This window comes from Rhinatrema bivittatum, chromosome 4 (genome assembly GCF_901001135.1).
Source record: "Rhinatrema bivittatum chromosome 4, aRhiBiv1.1, whole genome shotgun sequence".
NCBI classification, from domain to species: domain Eukaryota; kingdom Metazoa; phylum Chordata; class Amphibia; order Gymnophiona; family Rhinatrematidae; genus Rhinatrema; species Rhinatrema bivittatum.
The window spans coordinates 191,253,682-191,272,480 of NC_042618.1; the positions used below are offsets into that span (position 1 = coordinate 191,253,682).

Here is an 18,799-nt window from a genome sequence, read left to right on the forward strand (position 1 = left end):
CTCTCATAGGTCGAGTGCTGCAGCTCATCGGGCTTCTTTCAGGCAGGCTAATTCTGGTGGCTCCTAAGTGGCCGCACCAGCCATGGTTTGAGGACCACCTTCTGGCGGTGGATGGTCCCGTTCACTTGGCCCATCTGTCAAGGCTGGTGCGACAAGGACCCGTATTTTCAGACCAGGAGGATCAATTCTGTCTAGCAGCTTGGCCTTTGAGAGGCGATGGCTCGGCTTGAAAGATTATTCGGAGCCTGTGATTGCAACTTTGCTTCAGGCAAGGCGGCCTTCCATGTCTTTGGCTTATGTCTGAGTGTGGAGAGTCTTTGAATCCTGGTATTTGCAGAACAAGGTGCAGCCTTTGAAGGTGGACGTTCTGTAAATTCGAGCCTTTTTGCAAAGCAGTTTGACTAACAGTTTGGCCTATAATTCCCTTTGGGTTCAGGTGGCAGTCTTAGGTTCCCTTCAAAGTAGGATTCAGGGAAGACCATTGGCGTCTCATCTGGATGCAGTTTGTTTCCTCAAAGGGGCAAAATGTTTGTGTCCTCCCGTTCGGAAGATTTGTCCAGCATGGAATGTGAACTTAGTTCTTCCGGTGCTGTGTGGTCTCCCCCTTTGAACCAGTTAGGAGGGCTTCTCTAAAAGACTTAACCCTGAAGACTGTTCTCCTGATGCCTATTCAGCTAGAAGGATTTTTGAACTGCAAGATTTGTCATGTAGAGACCATTTCCTACGATTTTTGGAGAAAGGGGTTTCTTTACGTACAGTTCCTTCTTTTTTTGCCTAAAGTGGTTTCCTTCTTTCGCCCTAACCAGGTGATTAAATTACTGACCTTGCCATATTTGTCTGCGGATGTTTCTATGGCGAGGGAGCTTCACTTGCTGGATGAGCGCAGAATTCTTATGCTATATTTTAAGGCGACAAATGCCTTTTGGATATCTGATCATCTTTTTGTCCTGTGCAATGATGCTAAGAATGGAAATAAGGTGTCCAAGGGCACTATTGCATGATGGCTGAAAGAGATGATAGCTTTGGCTTACATCTGTAAGGGCCAGTCTTTGCTGGAGGGGTTGAGTGCACATTCTACTAGAGCACAAGCAACCTCGTGGGCAGTGTGTCAACTGCTTTCTACACAGGAGATTTGTTGTGCAGTGACATGGTCTTCGCTTCACACTTTTACCAAATGTTACCATTTGGATGTGTGGGCGCCAGAGGAGGCATCTTTTGGGAAAAGTGTGTTGCACGCGGGTCTTTTGAGTTCCCTCCCAGAATAGAGGGACTTGGGTACATCCCACTTGTCTGGACTAATTCGGGGTACAAACAGGAAAGGAAAATGGTTTCTTACCTGCTAATTTTCATTCTTGAAGTACCACGAATCAGTCCAGAGACCCATCCCCATCTTTTGAAAGACTTCCTTGCTTCTGAATGTTGCTGAGCTGATATGTGATATATTCAGAGTAATGAGAAGTGTACAAAGTTTCAGATGTGTGTTCTGTCAGGTTAAGAGGGCCTGGTTTTTTCAGAGGGCTCCAACGTTTAAGTATCTGTTTGCCCCAGGTTTATTGGGGTTTCTTAAGGTAGACATCTTGGCTTGGGTACAGGTCAATACTGAGGGACTGCAGGTGGTACTCTCGGTTATGTAGCAGTGCCTCAAAGTGTTTTTGTTTTTGTTTTTCCTGCCTCCATCTGCTGGTAGGGATGCATAAACCCACTTGTCTGGATGATCCGTGGTACTTCAGGAATGAAAATTAGCAGGTACGAACCAATTTTTCTGTAGTTTTGTGAAAACTAGATTAGCAGTTAGTCTGATGTTGGGTGTCATTGTATTCCAAAGGTTGGCACCGAACCATGAAGGATCTTTGTCGTCTAGGTGTGAGGCCGAATTGCTTAGGTGTAAGCACTCATAGACAGCTAATGAAGGGCAGTCCCTTCTCAGAACCAATGAGTGCTGACTAGGTGGACCTAATCTCTTCTGGACTACAGAGTTATTAACTCTATCTTTGTCCAGTTTCCATTACTCCTGTAGCTCTTTCGACCAGAGGCCTGGCCTGTCATCTCTAAGGCGACCAGTACATAGGTCGCAAACATGTTCCTTCAGCAGCATAAGGAATGTTTTAGCTTAAATTGTGAATGACTGAGTCCTCTGAAGACTAAATTCCCATTCATAACTCCAGTATGTACATGAAACCATCATCTGATTAAATATTCAAATTTGATGTGATAAAAGTTCTCAGACCCAAAAAAGCTTCTTGGGAGCCAACTGCTATTTAGTCCTATTGGTCTATGGTTCCACGTTTGTGGATTGAGTACACCTTTCCTGTTAGTAGCCCTCTGTTAGTCTTCAAAAGGCTGTTCAGCATGAGGCATGAGAAACAATCCTTGGAAACTTTATGGTATTGGGAGATGTTGGAAAAACTTCCAGGAAACTGAAGCTATGGAACATAAGAGGATCTCGAAATTGGGAATAAAACTTAAGTTGAAACATTTTAAACAATTCAAATATCCCTTAAAAATATTAAGATTCCAAGAATTAGAATTTATAGCATAGGATGGTTTTCAGGTACCTAAGTCATTGTTGCATAGTTGTTTTGGTTGAAATAAGACTAGAGGTCCATAAGCGTTTAGCCATCTTATGCTTACCTAACAGCAAGTGTATGTGACAGTTTGTACCTTTTTTCAGAGTTCAGTTTTGCTACGGTTTTATTATAATTTTCAAAAGTAAAATAAGATTTTAAAATTCTTTATAAATAGAAAACAACCAAAAATATATTTTGAGAAAAAAAAGCAATAGTGTTTTTATTTAAAGAACATATTGAGCACTGGAAACACCACAAAACCCAAGTAGCTTGTTTAAATGGGTTCTAGCAGCCATATTGGTCTTAGAGAAATATGAATTCTTTATGGATTATGATAGCTTTTTATTGAATCAATGTAAGAATAATCCAGAGATGTTGCACTGACTGCATCAGTTTTCTTTTCAGATGAGGGGTCAAACTTATGTACTACATTGTCTTTGGATTATTTTTTCTTTTGTTCAATGAAAAGCTTTACAAATTACAAAGAATCCAAATAGATTTTAATGAGAAATGTGCAATAATTTAATTATTTTTAGCCCGCTTTTCCAAATGATCTCAAGGCAACTAGTAGCATTATTAGAAATTTGGTAAAATAGTCCCTCCCCCAAAGAGCTTGCAGTCTAAGTAGTACCTGAGGCAATGGAAGATAAAGTGACTTGTCCAAAGTCACAAGGAGTGTTGGGGGAAATGGGATTTGAACCATAGTTTCCCTGGTTCTCAGCTCATTACTTTATAACCACTCAGCCATTCTTCCCTCCCTTGGTCTACTGTCTTGTAATGCAAAATTATCTGACATTTATGATGTTAGTTCAACCCTTAGTCAGTAGACTGTATTGTTACCAGTAGTATCTGACAAGGTCTTGGTACTGCACATTTCACCATGATTCAGACATCTGGAAATTAAGTAGATATGTAACTGAATCAATTTAGCCTCCAACAGTTTCTGAATGCTATTGAGGGGATTAACTTGATTGTGGTAGTAATTATGTTAGTAAACTGATGCAGTATTTCAGACTGATTTATCAATATTGCCAAGTTTTGTGTACAATTTGTAGCATTAGCATTATGCACAGAGAGACTTGAGTGGATTGTAACTTTATAATTGAAATGTATTCTAACAATGAAGCACAATATTGTATTATTCCCCCAGTAGTATTTTGCTTCTTGATGCAGGAATAAGGCTTTGATTTGGGTTACTTATGCTTTGAACTTAGGTGTTATGGGCCAGGGCATCCCCTCGATGGTTGGATCTCCAGCAGCAGGAGGGTCTCCATATGGCCAACAGGTAAATCAAAGTACATTAGTATCAGTTTTTGAGATTTTCAAATTATATTGCACTTATAGATTATAAATGTTTATGATCAAAATGTTAAGCTAGCACTTTATATTTTTCATAATAGCCCAAAAAATAAGGCTGATTCCCATTTAAAACAATCCCCTTATATTTGGGCCAGTATGATAGAATTGAAAATAGTGTTGGGATAATTTTTAAAGATGTAAGACAACCATGCAGAACTATAACAATCATGGATACTGATGCAAATGGAGCAAAGGAAAATTAGTTTCTTACCTGATAATTTTCGTTCCTGTAGTACCATGGATCAGTCCAGGACACCTGGGTTGTGACTCCGCACCAGTAGATGGAGACAGAGCAAGATCTGTCGGACTTGGATATATATAGCCATTTGCCTCACACAGCCCCTCAGTCTTACGTAATGTCAAAGTAGAACAAGCTAAATAACTAACCCCAATGGGTCCCGATTCAAAAACCCCAACTGGAGCAAAGCTCCTCAACCGGAGAAGCGAACCAAGAAATCAGAAATCAGATTAGCTGAACAATCAAATAGCGAGTGGACTCTCCGTTACTTCAGAAACACGGGTGGGATCCTGGACTGATCCATGGTACTACAGGAACGAAAATTATCAGGTAAGAAACTAATTTTCCTTTCCCTGTACTTACCAGGATCAGTCCAGGACACCTGGGATGTACCAGAGCCATATTACCGAGGGTGGGAACCAGAGAGTCCCGCTCGGAGCACTCTCTCTCCAAAACCCCCAGAATCAGTGGCCTGAACATCTAACCGATAATGCCTAGTGAAAGTGTGCAACGACTTCCAGGTAGCCGCCCTGCAAATCTCTTGAGGCGAGACCTGCGAGACTCTGCCCACGAAGTCGCGTGCGACCGTGTAGAGTGAGCCCTAAGTCCCACGGGCACCAGCTTACCCCGTACCACATAGGCCGAGCCAATGGCCTCCTTGAGCCAAGGTGCGATTGTAGTCCGGGAAGCCGCCCCACCTCTTTTTGGACCTGAAAACAGAACAAAGAGGTGATCGGAAATCCTGAAAGGATTAGTGACTTCCAGGTAGCGAAGGAGGACCCTCCGCACATCGAGCTTCCGCAGTTCCCTGGATTTCGGATCCGACAAGTCTGCAACAGGGAAGGCAGGCAGATCAATTGATTGTCAAATGAAACGCCGACACAACTTTTGGTAAGAAAGAAGGAACTGTCCGCAAGGAAACCCCGGAATCCGAGATCCTTAGGAACGGCTCCCTACATGACAACGCCTGTAACTCCGATACTCGCCTCACCGAGGCGATCACGACGAGGAACACCGTCTTCAACGTGAGATCCTTGAGTGTCGACCGCTTGAGTGGCTCAAAAGGCGACAAGCACAAGACGGAAAGTACCCAGTTGAGATTCCAGGACGGACAAGGATGGCGCAATGGAGGACGCAAATGCTTAGCCCCTCTAAGAAAACGCGCTATATCCGGGTGTAGTGCCAGAGACACCCCATGTACCTTGCCCCTCAGGCATCCCAGTGCCACCACCTGAACCCGTAGAGTACTACACGAGAGACCCTTAGCAAGGCCAGCCTGAAGAAATGCTAGAATATCGGAGACGGGAGCCGAAACAGGATCCAGGCTGCGCTCTACACACCAATCATCCAGGACCGCCCAGACCCGGACATAAGCCAAGGACGTGGACTGCTTCCTGGCCCGCAACAACGTGGAAACCACCGCATCCAAATAACCTTTTCTCTTCAGGTGCTGCCTCTCAAAAGCCATGCCGCGAGACAAGTGATCCGCATCCTCCAAACAAACGGGGCATTGACGGAAGAGCCCCGCAAACCCCTGAAGACGAAGGGGAGCATCCACCGAAAGTTGGATGAGATCCACGAACCACGGGCGCCTCGGCCACTCCGGCGCCATCATGATCACAGTGGACGAGTGCAGCTCTATGCGCCGAAGCACCTTGCCTATCAGCGGCCACGGAGGGAACACATAGAGCAACACGTCCGTCGGCCAAGGAAGAACCAACGCATCGACACCTTGGGCCCCTCGTTCCCGCCTTCGGCTGTAAAATCGTGGGGCCTTCGTATTCTGGAACATGGCCATCAGGTCCATGTGTGGCGTCCCCCACCTTTCGCTGATAACACGAAAGGCATCCTGCGCCAGTTCCCATTCGCCGGGATCCAGGTGATGACGACTGAGGAAGTCCGCCTGAACATTGTCAACTCCGGCGATGTGAGACGCCGCGATGTTGCTGAGATGTCGCTCCGCCCAGCTCATCAAGCGCTGCGCCTCCTCCGCCCCCAGCGGACTTCTCGTCCCGCCCTGGCGATTGATGTAGGCCACGGTGGTAGCATTGTCCGACAACACTCGGACCGCCTGTCCCCGAATCAGGGGGAGAAAGGACCGCAGCGCCAGGCTTACCGCTCTGGTTTCCAGGAGATTGATGTTCCACTGAGATTGAGCCAAGGACCACCGGCCCTGCACTGACCTGCCAGGGCAGACCGCTCCCCAGCCGGAGAGACTGGCATCCGTAGTGACCACCGTCCAGTCGGGCACTAGCAGGGACACTCCACACGTTAAGTGATCCGCTTCCAGCCACCAGCGCAGACTGACTCTCGCTTGAGCCGGGAGCGGCAGTGGTAGATGGAACTCTTCCGACACTGGCTTCCAGCAGGAAAGCAATGCTGATTGCAACGGACGCAGGTGGGCAAAAGCCCAGGGCACCAAAGCAAGCGTCGAGGCCATAGAACCCAAAACTATCAGATAATCGCAAACCAGTGGAAGCCGAAGAGACAATAAGCGGCTTACCTGACTCTGAAGCTTGCCCACCCGCTCCCTGGAAAGAAACACCTTGCCCAGCCTGGTGTCAAAGTGGGCGCCCAGGTATTCCAAAGACTGGGTGGGAACCAGATGACTCTTGTTGAGATTGACCACCCAGCCCAGGGAGCGCAACAGATGGAGGACCCTGTCTATCGTCTGCCGACACCGACTCTTGGACTTGGCCCGAATCAGCCAATCGTCTAAGTACCCTCCCGTCGGAACTGAGCCGCTACCACTACCATTACCTTCGTGAATGTGCGGGGAGCCGTGGCGAGACCGAAGGGAAGGGCCCTGAATTGATAGTGCCTGCCCAGAATGCAAAACCTGAGGAACCGTTGATAAAACGGCTGGATGCCGATATGGAGGTATGCTTCCGTGAGGTCCAGGGACGCTAGAAACTCACCCGGGCGGACCGAGGCGATCACAGACCGAATCGTCTCCATTTTGAAATGGGGAATGCGAAGACATCTGTTTACCCCTTTTAAATCCAAGATTGGCCGTGCTGTGCCATCCTTCTTTGGAACAATGAAATAAATGGAGTAACGGCCCTCGCCTCGTTGATCGGGAGGTACGGGAAGTATTGCCCCCAAGCTTTCCAGGCGCCGCAGAGTACCCTCTACGGCGTCGCGCTTCCGTGGACACTTGCAGGGCGACACCAGAAACTTGTCTGTCGGCGTCCTTGCAAAATCTAACACGTAGCCTCTTCTTATCACGCTGAGGACCCACTGATCCGATGTTATCTTGACCCATTCCTCGTAAAACAATTCCAGCCGAGCTCCTACGTTTGGGACGAACGACTGGAGCTGACGTGAGGTATGGACCGGCCGTATCTCATTGGGAGGTCTTGGACCCTGAACCCCCCGGGGCTCCCCCTTGTCTACCGAACCGTTTCCCTCGAAAGGACTGCAGCCAGGAAGTGGATCGGGAGGAACCCGCACTGTATGAGGGACCGGAGGACCTCTGGGGCCGAGATTTCCTGTTCCCACGGAACCTAGACCTACCAGAAAAAGAAGATCGAGTCCGAAACCTATCTTCAGGCAGCTTAAAGGCCCTGTTTTTCCCGAGGGACAACATCAAATCATCTAACTCTTTGCCAAACAACTTTCCCTTGAACGGTAGCGCCCCGAGGTGGGCCTTGGACGACCCATCCGCCACCCAGTTGCGAAGCCAAAGGAGACACTGTGCTGAAACAGCCGAATCCATGGATCTGGCTGAAGTGCGAAGGAGGTCGTGTAGAGCATCAGCGCTATAAGCTATCGCCGCCTCCAGACGGTCCGCTTGCGTGGCCTCTTCCTCCGAGAGGTCAGCATTGGCCTGGAGAACCTGGGCCCAGCGCAGGCTCGCTCGCATGGCGAAGTTACTACAGATGGCCGCTCAAACCCCCAAAGCCGAAACGTCGAAAATCTTCTTCAGCTGCAGCTCAAGCTTTCTATCTTGTATATCCCTGAGGGCCGTGGCCCCTGTGACCGGAATTGTCGACCTATTCGTCACCGCCGATACCACCGCATCCACCCTTGGCAACCGGAGAAGCTCCAGGGCATCCTCTGGTAGTGGGTAAAGTTTATCCATGGCCTTGCTGACCTTCAGGCCCAGCTCTGGCGTATCCCACTCGCGGAACAAGATATCGGACGCCGCAAAGTGGAACGGGAAAGCCACGGCTGGTCCGGTGAGACCCAGTAGCACCGGGTCCATGTTTGTGTCAGGCCACCGGAGGTGCTTCCACCCCCAGCTCCTGGAGGATAGCCGGGATAAGTGGGACCAGCTCATCCCTCCGAAATAGGCAGACCACCTTCGGGTCATCGCCGTCGACGGCCTGCGTACCTTTGCCAGTACCGGGCAGAGAGGACCCATCCCCCATGGCACCATCGCCCCCCCCCCCCCCCCCCCCCCCCGGGGCTCCTTGGTCAAATCTCACTCGTCCTGCGATGGGGAATCCGTGTCCTGAGGGAACGCCTCTCAATGGACGCTTTTCTCTAGGGGGCGCTAAGGTTCTTCTGGAAACAGCCCCGGATTTTCTTTTCCAGGATCCGGAGCCTCCGCCGGATCCCTTGGCGGGAGATTTTCCCTTTCCGTGCCTGCGGCCCTTGTACTTGAGGACTTTGCGCAATAAAAGCACAAAGTCCGAGGAGAAGGAGGAGTCAGACTCCGAATAATCACTTTCGCTGGCCTCCACTGGTGAGTCAGCCCCCCCCGGGGGGCCCCCCCCCGAGGGTGTCCGCTGCGGGGAAAGCGCGGGAGGCGTGCCGCCATCAGCCGCGGCCTCCCGCGAAATTTCCCGGGCTGACCCCAAAATGGCCACCAGTCCCACGCTGACGGGGAAGAGATCTGCAGGCCCGTTTGCAGCCTTCCCTGCATGCGGCGGCGATTGCGCCGACTGGGACCGGCCCCAGACGGTCCCTCACCGCCTGCAACGCAAGAGGAACAGACCCCGTCGCGCGAGAGCTGAGCCGCATGCGCGGCAGGCCGACCCCCTCGGCATCCGGCGGGACCGCGAGGCAGGAGAAGTAAAACTAAATTAAAAGGAATTAAAAATAATTAAAATGAACACCCGCGCCGGAAGAGCCCGCGAAGGAACGGAGAGCCGGCGCGACAAAATAAAAGCAAACCCTTTTTTTTTTTTTTTTTTTTACTAACTTGGTGCTGTCCTGAGGCCTGTGCTCCTGCGGGGGTGAGTGAACCGGGCTCCCCGGTGTCAACCCCCAACGCTGCTACTAGAAAAGCCGGGTTCTTGACCCTAGCAGCGGCCTCTACCAGGGGGGGGGATGGTCCCCTCAGAACCTTCAGAACCCCCCTGGGAGGCAGGACAGACGGAGGACCTTCCTTTTGCTGTTCCCCTATAGCAAAATCTTCCTGGTTTTTTTTTTTTTGTTTTTTTTAAACTTTCAAAGAAAACTAGAGAAACCTAAGCCTGACTAACTACCAGGCCTAAGCTAGAGGCTGTGTCTGCACCTGCACCATCTACTGGAGACAGAGTAAGACTGAGGGGCTGTGAGGCAAATGGCTATATATAGCCAAGTCCGACAGATCTTGCTCTGTCTCCATCTACTGGTGCGGAGTCACAACCCAGGTGTCCTGGACTGATCCTGGTACGTACAGGGAATGCACTTTCAATGTTACTTCAAAAACAATTTGATTATATAAAAAAAAGTAAAGGAAGCAACATAAATAAGAAGAAACCAAATAGAAGGTTCAGATGTGAGCAGTGACCTCTGTGCAGCTGTTGCCCCTATTGGCCCTGATTAAGCTGCAGTTTCCCCTGCCAGGCTTGGGCAGACCACTGCTTCATCACCTGTTCTCTTCTATGGGGACCCAAGCAGAACACTGCTTCCTTTCTTGCCAGGCTCCAGTGGGCTGCTGCATCCTCCCATGCTGGCTCCTACTGAGCTGCTGCCTAAAAAAGCAGTGCGGCAACTGACATGTTATGTAGCAGGATGAGTTGGGGGTAGGGGAGGTAACTAGAGGACCTGTAGTGGGAGCTGCGGGAGTTTGGCAGTGGCAGTTTTGAAGGGCCCTTTGGCCACAATTATAAGACAAGTTGGGGTTTTGGACAAAATAGCCTTGTCTTATTTTCATGATAATACGGCAGTATTGAACAAGTGCAAAGTCATGCATATGGGGAGTGGAAATCCGAATGAACTGTATTCGATGGGGGGGGAAAGGCTGATGTGCATGGAGCAGGAGAGGGACCTTGGGGTGATAGTGTCTAATGATATGAAGTCTGCGAAACAATGCAACAAGGCGATAGCAAAAGCCAGAAGAATGCTGGGCTGCATAGAGAGAGGAATATCGAGTAAGAAAAGGGAAGTGATTATTCCCTTGTACAGGTCCTTGGTGAGGCCTCACCTGGAGTACTGTGTTCAGTTCTGGAGACCGTATCTACAAAAAGACAAAGACAAGATGGAAGCGGTACAGAGAAGGGCGACCAGGAAGGTGGAGGATCTTCATCGGATGACGTACGAGGAGAGATTGAAGAATCTAAATATGTACACCCTGGAGGAAAGGAGGAGCAGAGGAGATATGATACAGACTTTCAGATACTTGAAAGGTTTTAATTTATTTATTTATTTATTTATTTATTTAACAACTTTTAATATACCGACGTTCGTATGGCACATCACGCCGGTTTACAAGTAACTCAATTAAAGGATCCAAAGGCAACGACAAACCTTTACCATAAGAAAAAAATCAGCAGAACCAGGGGTCACGATTTGAAGCTCCAGGGAGGAAGATTCAGAACCAATGTCAGGAAGTATTTCTTCACGGAGAGGGTGGTGGATGCCTGGAATGCCCTTCCGGAGGAAGTGGTGAAGACCAGAACTGTGAAGGACTTCAAAGGGGCGTGGGATAAACACTGTGGATCCATAAAGTCAAGAGGCCGCCAATGAAGAGTGGGTGACTTGCCAGAATGATGGCTACTGCCTGGACACAATACCCTTATTCAATAAACATACACATGGTTACTGTGACTCCAACATCACTCTAAGCTTCAACAGCAAGAGGAAATGTGGAAAAAAGGATTTGCACTCACAAAGCCGGGAGTAGCTGGCTTGTTACGGCGGTTACTACCCCAAACCAAATGTGCCTGATACTTCACTTTCGATGCACATCCAGCATAGCTCTCTGCTCCAACGGCAGGGGAGAAGAAAAACTGATACTTCACGCATATCCAGCATAGCTCTCTGCTTCAACGGCAGGGGAGAAGAAAAACTGATACTTCATGCATATCCAGCATAGCTTCAACGGCAGGGGAGAAGAAAAAAGGATTCACACTCACAAAGCGGGGAGTAGCTGGCTTGTTACGGCGGTTACTACCCCAAACCAAATGTGCCTGATACTTCTCTTTCGATGCATATCCAGCATAGCTCTCTGCTTCAACGGCAGGGGAGAAGAAAAAACTGATACTTCACGCATATCCAGCATAGCTCTCTGCTTCAACGGCAGGGGAGAAGAAAAACAACCAATAAGGGCTGTATAACATAGTCTGGGTTAAAACAAATAAGCATGGGTGTAGCTTGCTTATTGCGGCGGTTACTACCCCTACTACCCCCTAACTAATCAAGCTAGATATTTCACTTGGATGCAGCTCCATCACTGCTCTCTACAATAATGGTGGGGGAGGAAGGGAAATAGAACCAAGAGCTAAAAGAAACAGATAAGTATGAGAGAAAAAATGTGTGAAGCTTGCTGGGCAGACTGGATGGGCCGTTTGGTCTTCTTCTGCCGTCATTTCTATGTTTCTATGTTTCTAAGTTTATAATAACCAGGCACACCCATACAGGGTAATTTTCAAAAGGATTTACATACCTAAAACTGGATTTTACACATGTAAATGCACGTTACTCATCTAAGTAGGCTTTTGAAAATTGCTACAATATATGCTATTGAATTGTCCATAGCTTTTACACGTGTATGTGCACTTTACATGGGTAAATGGCTTTTGAAAATTGCCACGATAGAATGTTACATTTACACGTGTAACTCCTTTGCTGCCTCAACTTCTTATTTTTCAGCTTGAAATCCATAGTTTATTTTCCAGCTATCTCTCTGTACATTTTTCAACACAAACATCATGGACACTACTTTGGGTGAATCCGTTCAAACAGGCCGATTCAGTAAACTGCACGGGAGAGCCGGCGCTCTGAGGCGAGCGCCGGCTCTCCCAACGCGTGCCCAGGCCACTCTCCTGGGCGCGCGATTCAGTATTCAAATGAGGGCCTGCGCCTCCTTATTGGCGGAAGCGGCGGCTGTCAGCAGGTTTGACAGCCGATGCTTAATTTTACCGGCATCGATTGTCAAACCCACTGACAGCCACGGGTTCGGAACACGGACGCTGGCAAAATTGAACATCCGTTTTCCAACTCGCGGGCCGCGGGCAGAACTTTTTTTTTAAAGATTTTTTTTTTAATTTTTATTTTTTGGGGCCTCCGACTTAATATCGCTATGATATTAAGTCAGAGGGTGTACAGAAAAGCAGTTTTTTCTGCTTTTCTGTACACTTGCCCGGTGCTGGCCGAAATTAACTCCTGCCTTTGGCAGGAGTTAATTTCTGAGAGTAAAATGTGCGGCTTTCTGTATTGAGCATGACTAACTAATAAGCTCATCAACATGCATTTGCATGTGATGCACGCTATTAGTTTCGGGGGGGTTGGCAGCATGTTTTCCATGCGCTATTATTACCCCTTACTGTATAAGGGGTAATAATAGCGCGTTGAAAACGCACGTCCAAACGGGGGCTAATGGTGCGTTCGGCCTGAAAGAAGGGCTCGGCAAAGGAATCCAAGAATTCTTAAATCATCAATGTTTGCTTATGACACCCCTTTCTAGCCGGGGGTTTAAAGCATGTTACAGGTAGAGTGTCTGAACAGTATAACGTGTTCTAGTGTAGGATGCACTCTTGAGAGAGCGAAACTCAGCCAGAGTCGGGCAAGCTTCAATAAAGGCTGCTTTTTACACCGATTTCCTTCGTCTTTTCGCTTACTAGCTATATTGGATCGGCTTCCGCTTTGTTTTTTGGGACCAAACAATGTGATAGCATCATATTTTGCTGTTTCAGATGGGAATCCTTGGCCCTCAGAGTCAGCAGGCGCCACCTCCATATCCTGGCCCAAGTCAAGGGAGTCCACAGGTCATGCAGCAGCCCAGCACGCCGATGTTTGTGGCTCCCCCTCCAAAGACACAGAGGTTGCTGCACTCTGAGGCCTACTTGAAATATATTGAAGGACTTAGTGCAGAGTCTAACAGCATTAGCAAATGGGACCAGACCCTGTCAGGTAACATTTCTGGAATGAGCTAAGTAATATCATTGCTGTGTTAGTCCAACTAAATATGTAAACATAAATGTAAACTTAACTTTTCAGAGTGAAACTCCCTTTATCAAGTTAGTCCAGATGAGCAAAGGACAGTGTTTTATCAATGTTATATATTATCAATGTCATATTGTTCTATACTGATCTAACAAATGGAAGTTTAATTATTAAAAAGCAAATCATAAATGAATGAAGTTCATTCACTAAAAATTATTACCTGCAACTTGCTTGTTGACCTTTATTTTCAGAGTGAGCATTAAAAAGCATGTTTGAATAATTATATCACAGCAATATAGTACTGACTATTAGGATGAATGGAAAGCTGAACCTATCAGTGCTATTCCACAGATCATCACAGGAAGTTCTTCTGGAGTACAGCATCACCCCCAAGAATTTAGGTAGCTTCTCTGTGAGGTGCCAAAACTCCTCCAGCCAGTAGGATATGGGGCCCACGAACTTTGCTGCTACCAATTACTGTCAACAGTCAACCGAGCCTGTATTTGGATGATGTAGACTTAACTAGACTTAACTGTCTAAAACAAATATAACCTCCAAAAGCTGGTGATTACAGCAAGTGTCACCTAGAAAACTAGTACACTGAGATAAAAGTATATTGGAGAAACCAATAATATCTTGTCATAAAAATTACAAATAGATTTCATTAGAGCAGTCGCTGTACATTGAAAACAGTCTTGGTGCATGTTTTGCTGTTGCTTTTTCAAGTAATCAAAGATTTTCTGGCTGCTAAAACCACTAATAGCATATGCTAAATCTTTCCCATTATACATACTGTATTTTTTTTTAAGTCAGCTGGAAAAGTGTATGTATTTAAGACCTAGTTATGGTCATAGTAAAGTGATTATGGGTTAGTAGTTCCCATAGACAGAGAATAAATATCTTCAACCTCAAGGAATTATAAGGCAGATACTTATTCCTCAGTTCAGCTGGAAGTGCATTGGGTTCTTATTATCCTATCCAGAGCAGTTTTTAACTGTATGTCATCTGTGGAGGCCATGGCTGTGTTCTGAGAAATAGTTCTGCATTTTGAACAGCATTCAGTCAGAGAAGACCCTTTCCTGTTGGACATGAGCCTCAAATTAGCATAACTTCATTCCCTATTACCTGGATTACTGTAACACAGAGTTTTGATAGGTAAAAAAAAAAAAAAGTCCATTTCTCCTGTCTTGAGCTTTCTGCAGTGACTGCAATAAGTTTCATAATAGCCCACATAATTATTGTATAATAATCTGGGCAAGATTGAAAAATATATATTTCCAATGGGGTATGCTCCCCTGCCAGCAGATGTGGACTGAGTCAGATTTCAAAGCTGACTTCACCCTAGATACACCCCTGCAGTGACCTCAGCCCTTCAGTATTTCTCCATCTCCAACAGATGGTGGACGTACCTCTCCCTATGGGGATTACTGTACTTTTTGGAAGGAGAAATTCTACATTTAAATTGGAGAAAACAAAAATTGAGCCCCGCTTTCTTGCAGTGATACCTAAAGGTCCCTCCCCCAGTTGAGAATTCCTGAGGCAATTTCCGAGATCCCTCAGAGTTGTGCCTTGGTCCAGTAGCCGATTCCCAGAGTGGACTTTGCTGCTTAAGCAGTTGAAAGGTAAAGGATGCAGGAATCCAAATGTGGCGATGATGGCCAAAGCCCTCTTTCCCCGCAGCTGGAGATCGTTTCTTTACTCAGCCAGTAAGCGCTGAGCCCAGATAAGTTTAAAAAAAAAAAAAAAAGATGACCTCCTGATTCAGAGACATTTGGAAAGGGTTTCGATAAGACTTCCTCTGGTCTTCTAGCTCGGCGCACCATACCATACCAATGTCATTCCCAATCCTGTCGAGATAAGGGGAAGTGGGCTTCCAAGTGGGTTGCGCAGCCCCCTGGTGGGCTAGGTCCCACTTTAGGCTTGGTCGGCACGCCGTGGTGGCTCCATCTTACGTGTGTCTTTGTGCATGCTGTAATGCCCACCATAGAACATCAGTATGCACATAACTTCGCACACGTACATACGCGCACAATCTACTAAGCGCAGAGTACAGGTAAAGCTGGGTGCAGGGGCTGTGAGTGTATACCTCGCTGTGTCCTGACTACGCGCCCGAAATCTGTGCGCATAAAAATTTTAAGCATGAGCCGACAACAGAGTTACCGCCGCCAATGGCTCTGGCAGCCAAGAAATATAAGCGCCTTTCTCTCTGCGCTGCTTGTCATATTAGGGCTTCACAGTCTGACCTGGATTCCAACTGATGTCAGCATTATGAGAAAGCCCAGGGAGAGTTGGCCTCCCCGGACTTTGCTCAGCCCGGCTCCTCCCATTCAGAGGATGGGTTAGCCACAGCCTTAACTGGAAGTACCCCGGATCTGAGTACCCCCGGGACAGGGTCATCCATGAGAGAGGGAAATTCAATGGCACTAACCCAGGACCTGCTGGGCTAGACATGGACCCGGTTGCCTTCTCTTGGGTGGAATTTTTTCAGGGCCTTCAAGCCTTTGTACAGGTACAGTCTGCTACCTCACTCGCCCCTGTCTGGATGGAACCTCAGCCAGTAAGCCCTTTCTCTCCCAGTCCTATCGACAGACCTCGAGGCATGCCTCGCCTCACCAAGGGTATTCATGGCAGGGTCCCAGCCGGCACGGATGAAGAGGAGACGGATTCCTTGGAAGATGGGGAAATTCCCCCTGGTTTAGAACCGTATCGGACCATGTTACGGTTTTTCCATAGAGATGAATTGCTGGCCCTGGTTTCCCAGACCCTGAAGATGTTGGGAGTTCTTGGGGTGGACTATATGATGGAAAGAAAAAAGAACCCCATTCTGATTTCCCTACAGAAAACCTCTTGTTACTTTCCAGTACTGGAAGCCGTTCAGGAGTTGATTGACCTGGAGTGGGATGTCCCAGATGCAAGTTTTAAAGGGGGACAAGTGTTAGTAGCTCTCTAGCTACTGGATCCGCAGTGAGAGAGCATATGTGTTTCCCTAAAGTGTTGCTCTGTGCCATCTCTAAGCGAACTATCCCAGTGGAGGAAGGAGTTGCCTTAAAGGATGCGCACGATAGATGGATGGAGTCTATCCATAAACAGGCCTTTGACGCAGTAGCAATGACCTTACAGATTGCTTCTTATTGTGCCCTGGTAGCTCATTCGTGCCTACTCCTTTCTCAGGAGGTGGATGACTCTAGGGTGAATTCCAGAGTGGTTATGGAACCCACCGCCGCCTTTTTAGCTGACGCAGGCTCTGATCTAGACCGTACTTCAGCCAGAGGATTATCCTCCGTGGTGATGGTCAGAAGTCAGATATGGCAGCAGATGCAAATTAAGGCAAATCTTACACAGTTACCCTTTAAAGGATCACTCCTTTTTGGAAGCGAATTGGAAAAGCTGGCCAGTAAATAGGGCAAATCTCCAGTTCCCGGGCTACCAACACGATAAGAGAAAGCAGTTACAGCACTCCTTGTCAATGAGGGGTTGATCCAGGGACTCCCAATGCTTTCGCCCCTACAGAAACTGAACATTTCAGAGGTCTCGGCCCTTTTGGAGGTCTCAGTCCTTTCGTAGTCTACAGCCCAAGAGAGGAGCAGGTTCAGGTTCGTCCCGAACCCCCCCAATGAAAATTTTCTGACCCACCCTTGGAATAAAGTGATAGGGGGTCGATTATCCCTCTTCTACCAGAGGTGGGTTGAGATCACTTAGGACAATGGGTACTGGAGGTCATACGAGAATGATATGCACTGGAATTTCACAGCACTCCTCTGGACATATTCATGATGTCTCCTTGCCACTCCCAGCACAAGAAGCAGGCAATGGAGACTACACTTTTAAGGCTTCTCAGGATGAGGGCTTTAATCCCAGTACCTGCGCCCCAGGAAAATACAGGGCGTTATTCCATTTATTTCATTGTACCCAAGAAGGAAGGTTCCTTTTGTCCCATCCTGGATCTCAAGAGTATCAACTGGCATCTAAGAGTGAATCATTTCCACATGGAAACCCTATGCTCTGTGATAATGGCTGTACAGGAGAGTTCTTAACCTCCCTGGACCTATCCGATGCCTACATATTCCAATCCGTCAAGAACACAGTTACCTACGCTTTACAGTACTGGGTCACCATTATCAGTTTCAGGCTCTGCCCTTTGGCCTAGCCACTGCCTCCAGATCATTTTCCAAGATTATGGTGTCATAGCGGCAGCTTTGAGAAAAGAGGGAATTCTGGTGCACCCGTATTTGGATGACTGGTTGATCTGGGCCAAGTCCATGAAAGAGAGTCTCCAGGTGACTTCCTTGCTTCAGGAACTCTGTTGTGTCGAAAACCTAGACAAAAGCAATCTCAAGCCCTCCCAGTCCTTGGAATATCTGGGATTCCAGTTCGACACCAAGGAGAGTAAGGTCTTCCTTCAGACCACGTGGATAAGTAAGTTGATGTCCCAAGTGCGTCAGTGTTACGATTCTGGCTGCTATGCAGCCTCCTCACCACTAGAGGCCCCCCCATGAGCACTATCCCCTGGCTGGCCCACCTTCCTTGCCTACCTGTCCCACCTATCCCATATCCAGAACTCACTATTTAACCCCACCTAGCCCATGCCTTGGTGCTTTGTCATCAAGTTCCTTTGGGCTCCCTGCTTTAGCCATCTGTTCCTTGCCATGCCTTGCCTTGTGCGCCTTTGGACATCCTGGTTTCCTGCCTTGCCTTGCTCTGTGGCCTACGGGCCTCTTGGTTCTTTGCTGATCTTGCTCTGTGGTCTACAGGCATTCTAGTTCTTGCTTTCCTTCTTGTCCCCTCTCTCCCTGAACCCCCTTGTAGCTGTGCTATTACTCTTCTCCTTGCCTCTGTTTCCCCTTGGACTTCTTTGCCTTGCTGCCTTCGGGCATTCTGTGTTTCATGTTCAGTGTAGTCCTTGTCCTGGTTTGTCCAGTCCTGTCATTGTCTGTCTTCCTTGCTCTGGTTCCTCTCCTACAGTTCACGCTTACCTGCATCCAGTATCATGCTTACCTGCATTCTGATTTCACCCATACCTGCACTCATTTCCAGTGTAACAGTTTACGCTTACCTGCATTCACATCCATGCATACCCACATTCTGTTCGTGTTTCCTGAAGCTGACCCTTACTACCATGTGCCCGGCTTCAGATTCTCCTCTCAGCCGGTGCCCTCTGCAGAGACTCCTCTTAGCCGGCGCCTGGCTCCACCCAGCCTCACCAGATCACCTGCAATTGTTCCCATCCTCCTGTCCTGTGTCAGGCTACAGCCCAAAACCGTAACAGTTGTTGATGAGCACGATATGCCCGACGGTATCGAGCTATCTCCAAATTCTC

The 18,799-nt window shown here is 47.8% G+C and overlaps 1 protein-coding gene across 6 annotated transcripts in view; it reads left to right on the forward strand.

Annotated features, from left to right (window-relative positions):
- PBRM1 (polybromo 1) overlaps positions 1–18,799 on the forward strand; it is a 355,730-nt gene that overhangs the window by 317,057 nt on the left and 19,874 nt on the right. For all 6 annotated transcript variants that reach the window (XM_029599448.1, XM_029599445.1, XM_029599446.1 and 3 more), the window contains 2 exons: positions 3,782–3,852; positions 13,233–13,449. In XM_029599448.1, the coding sequence (XP_029455308.1) occupies positions 3,782–3,852; positions 13,233–13,449 (288 nt within the window). The remainder of the gene's footprint in view (positions 1–3,781; positions 3,853–13,232; positions 13,450–18,799) is intronic.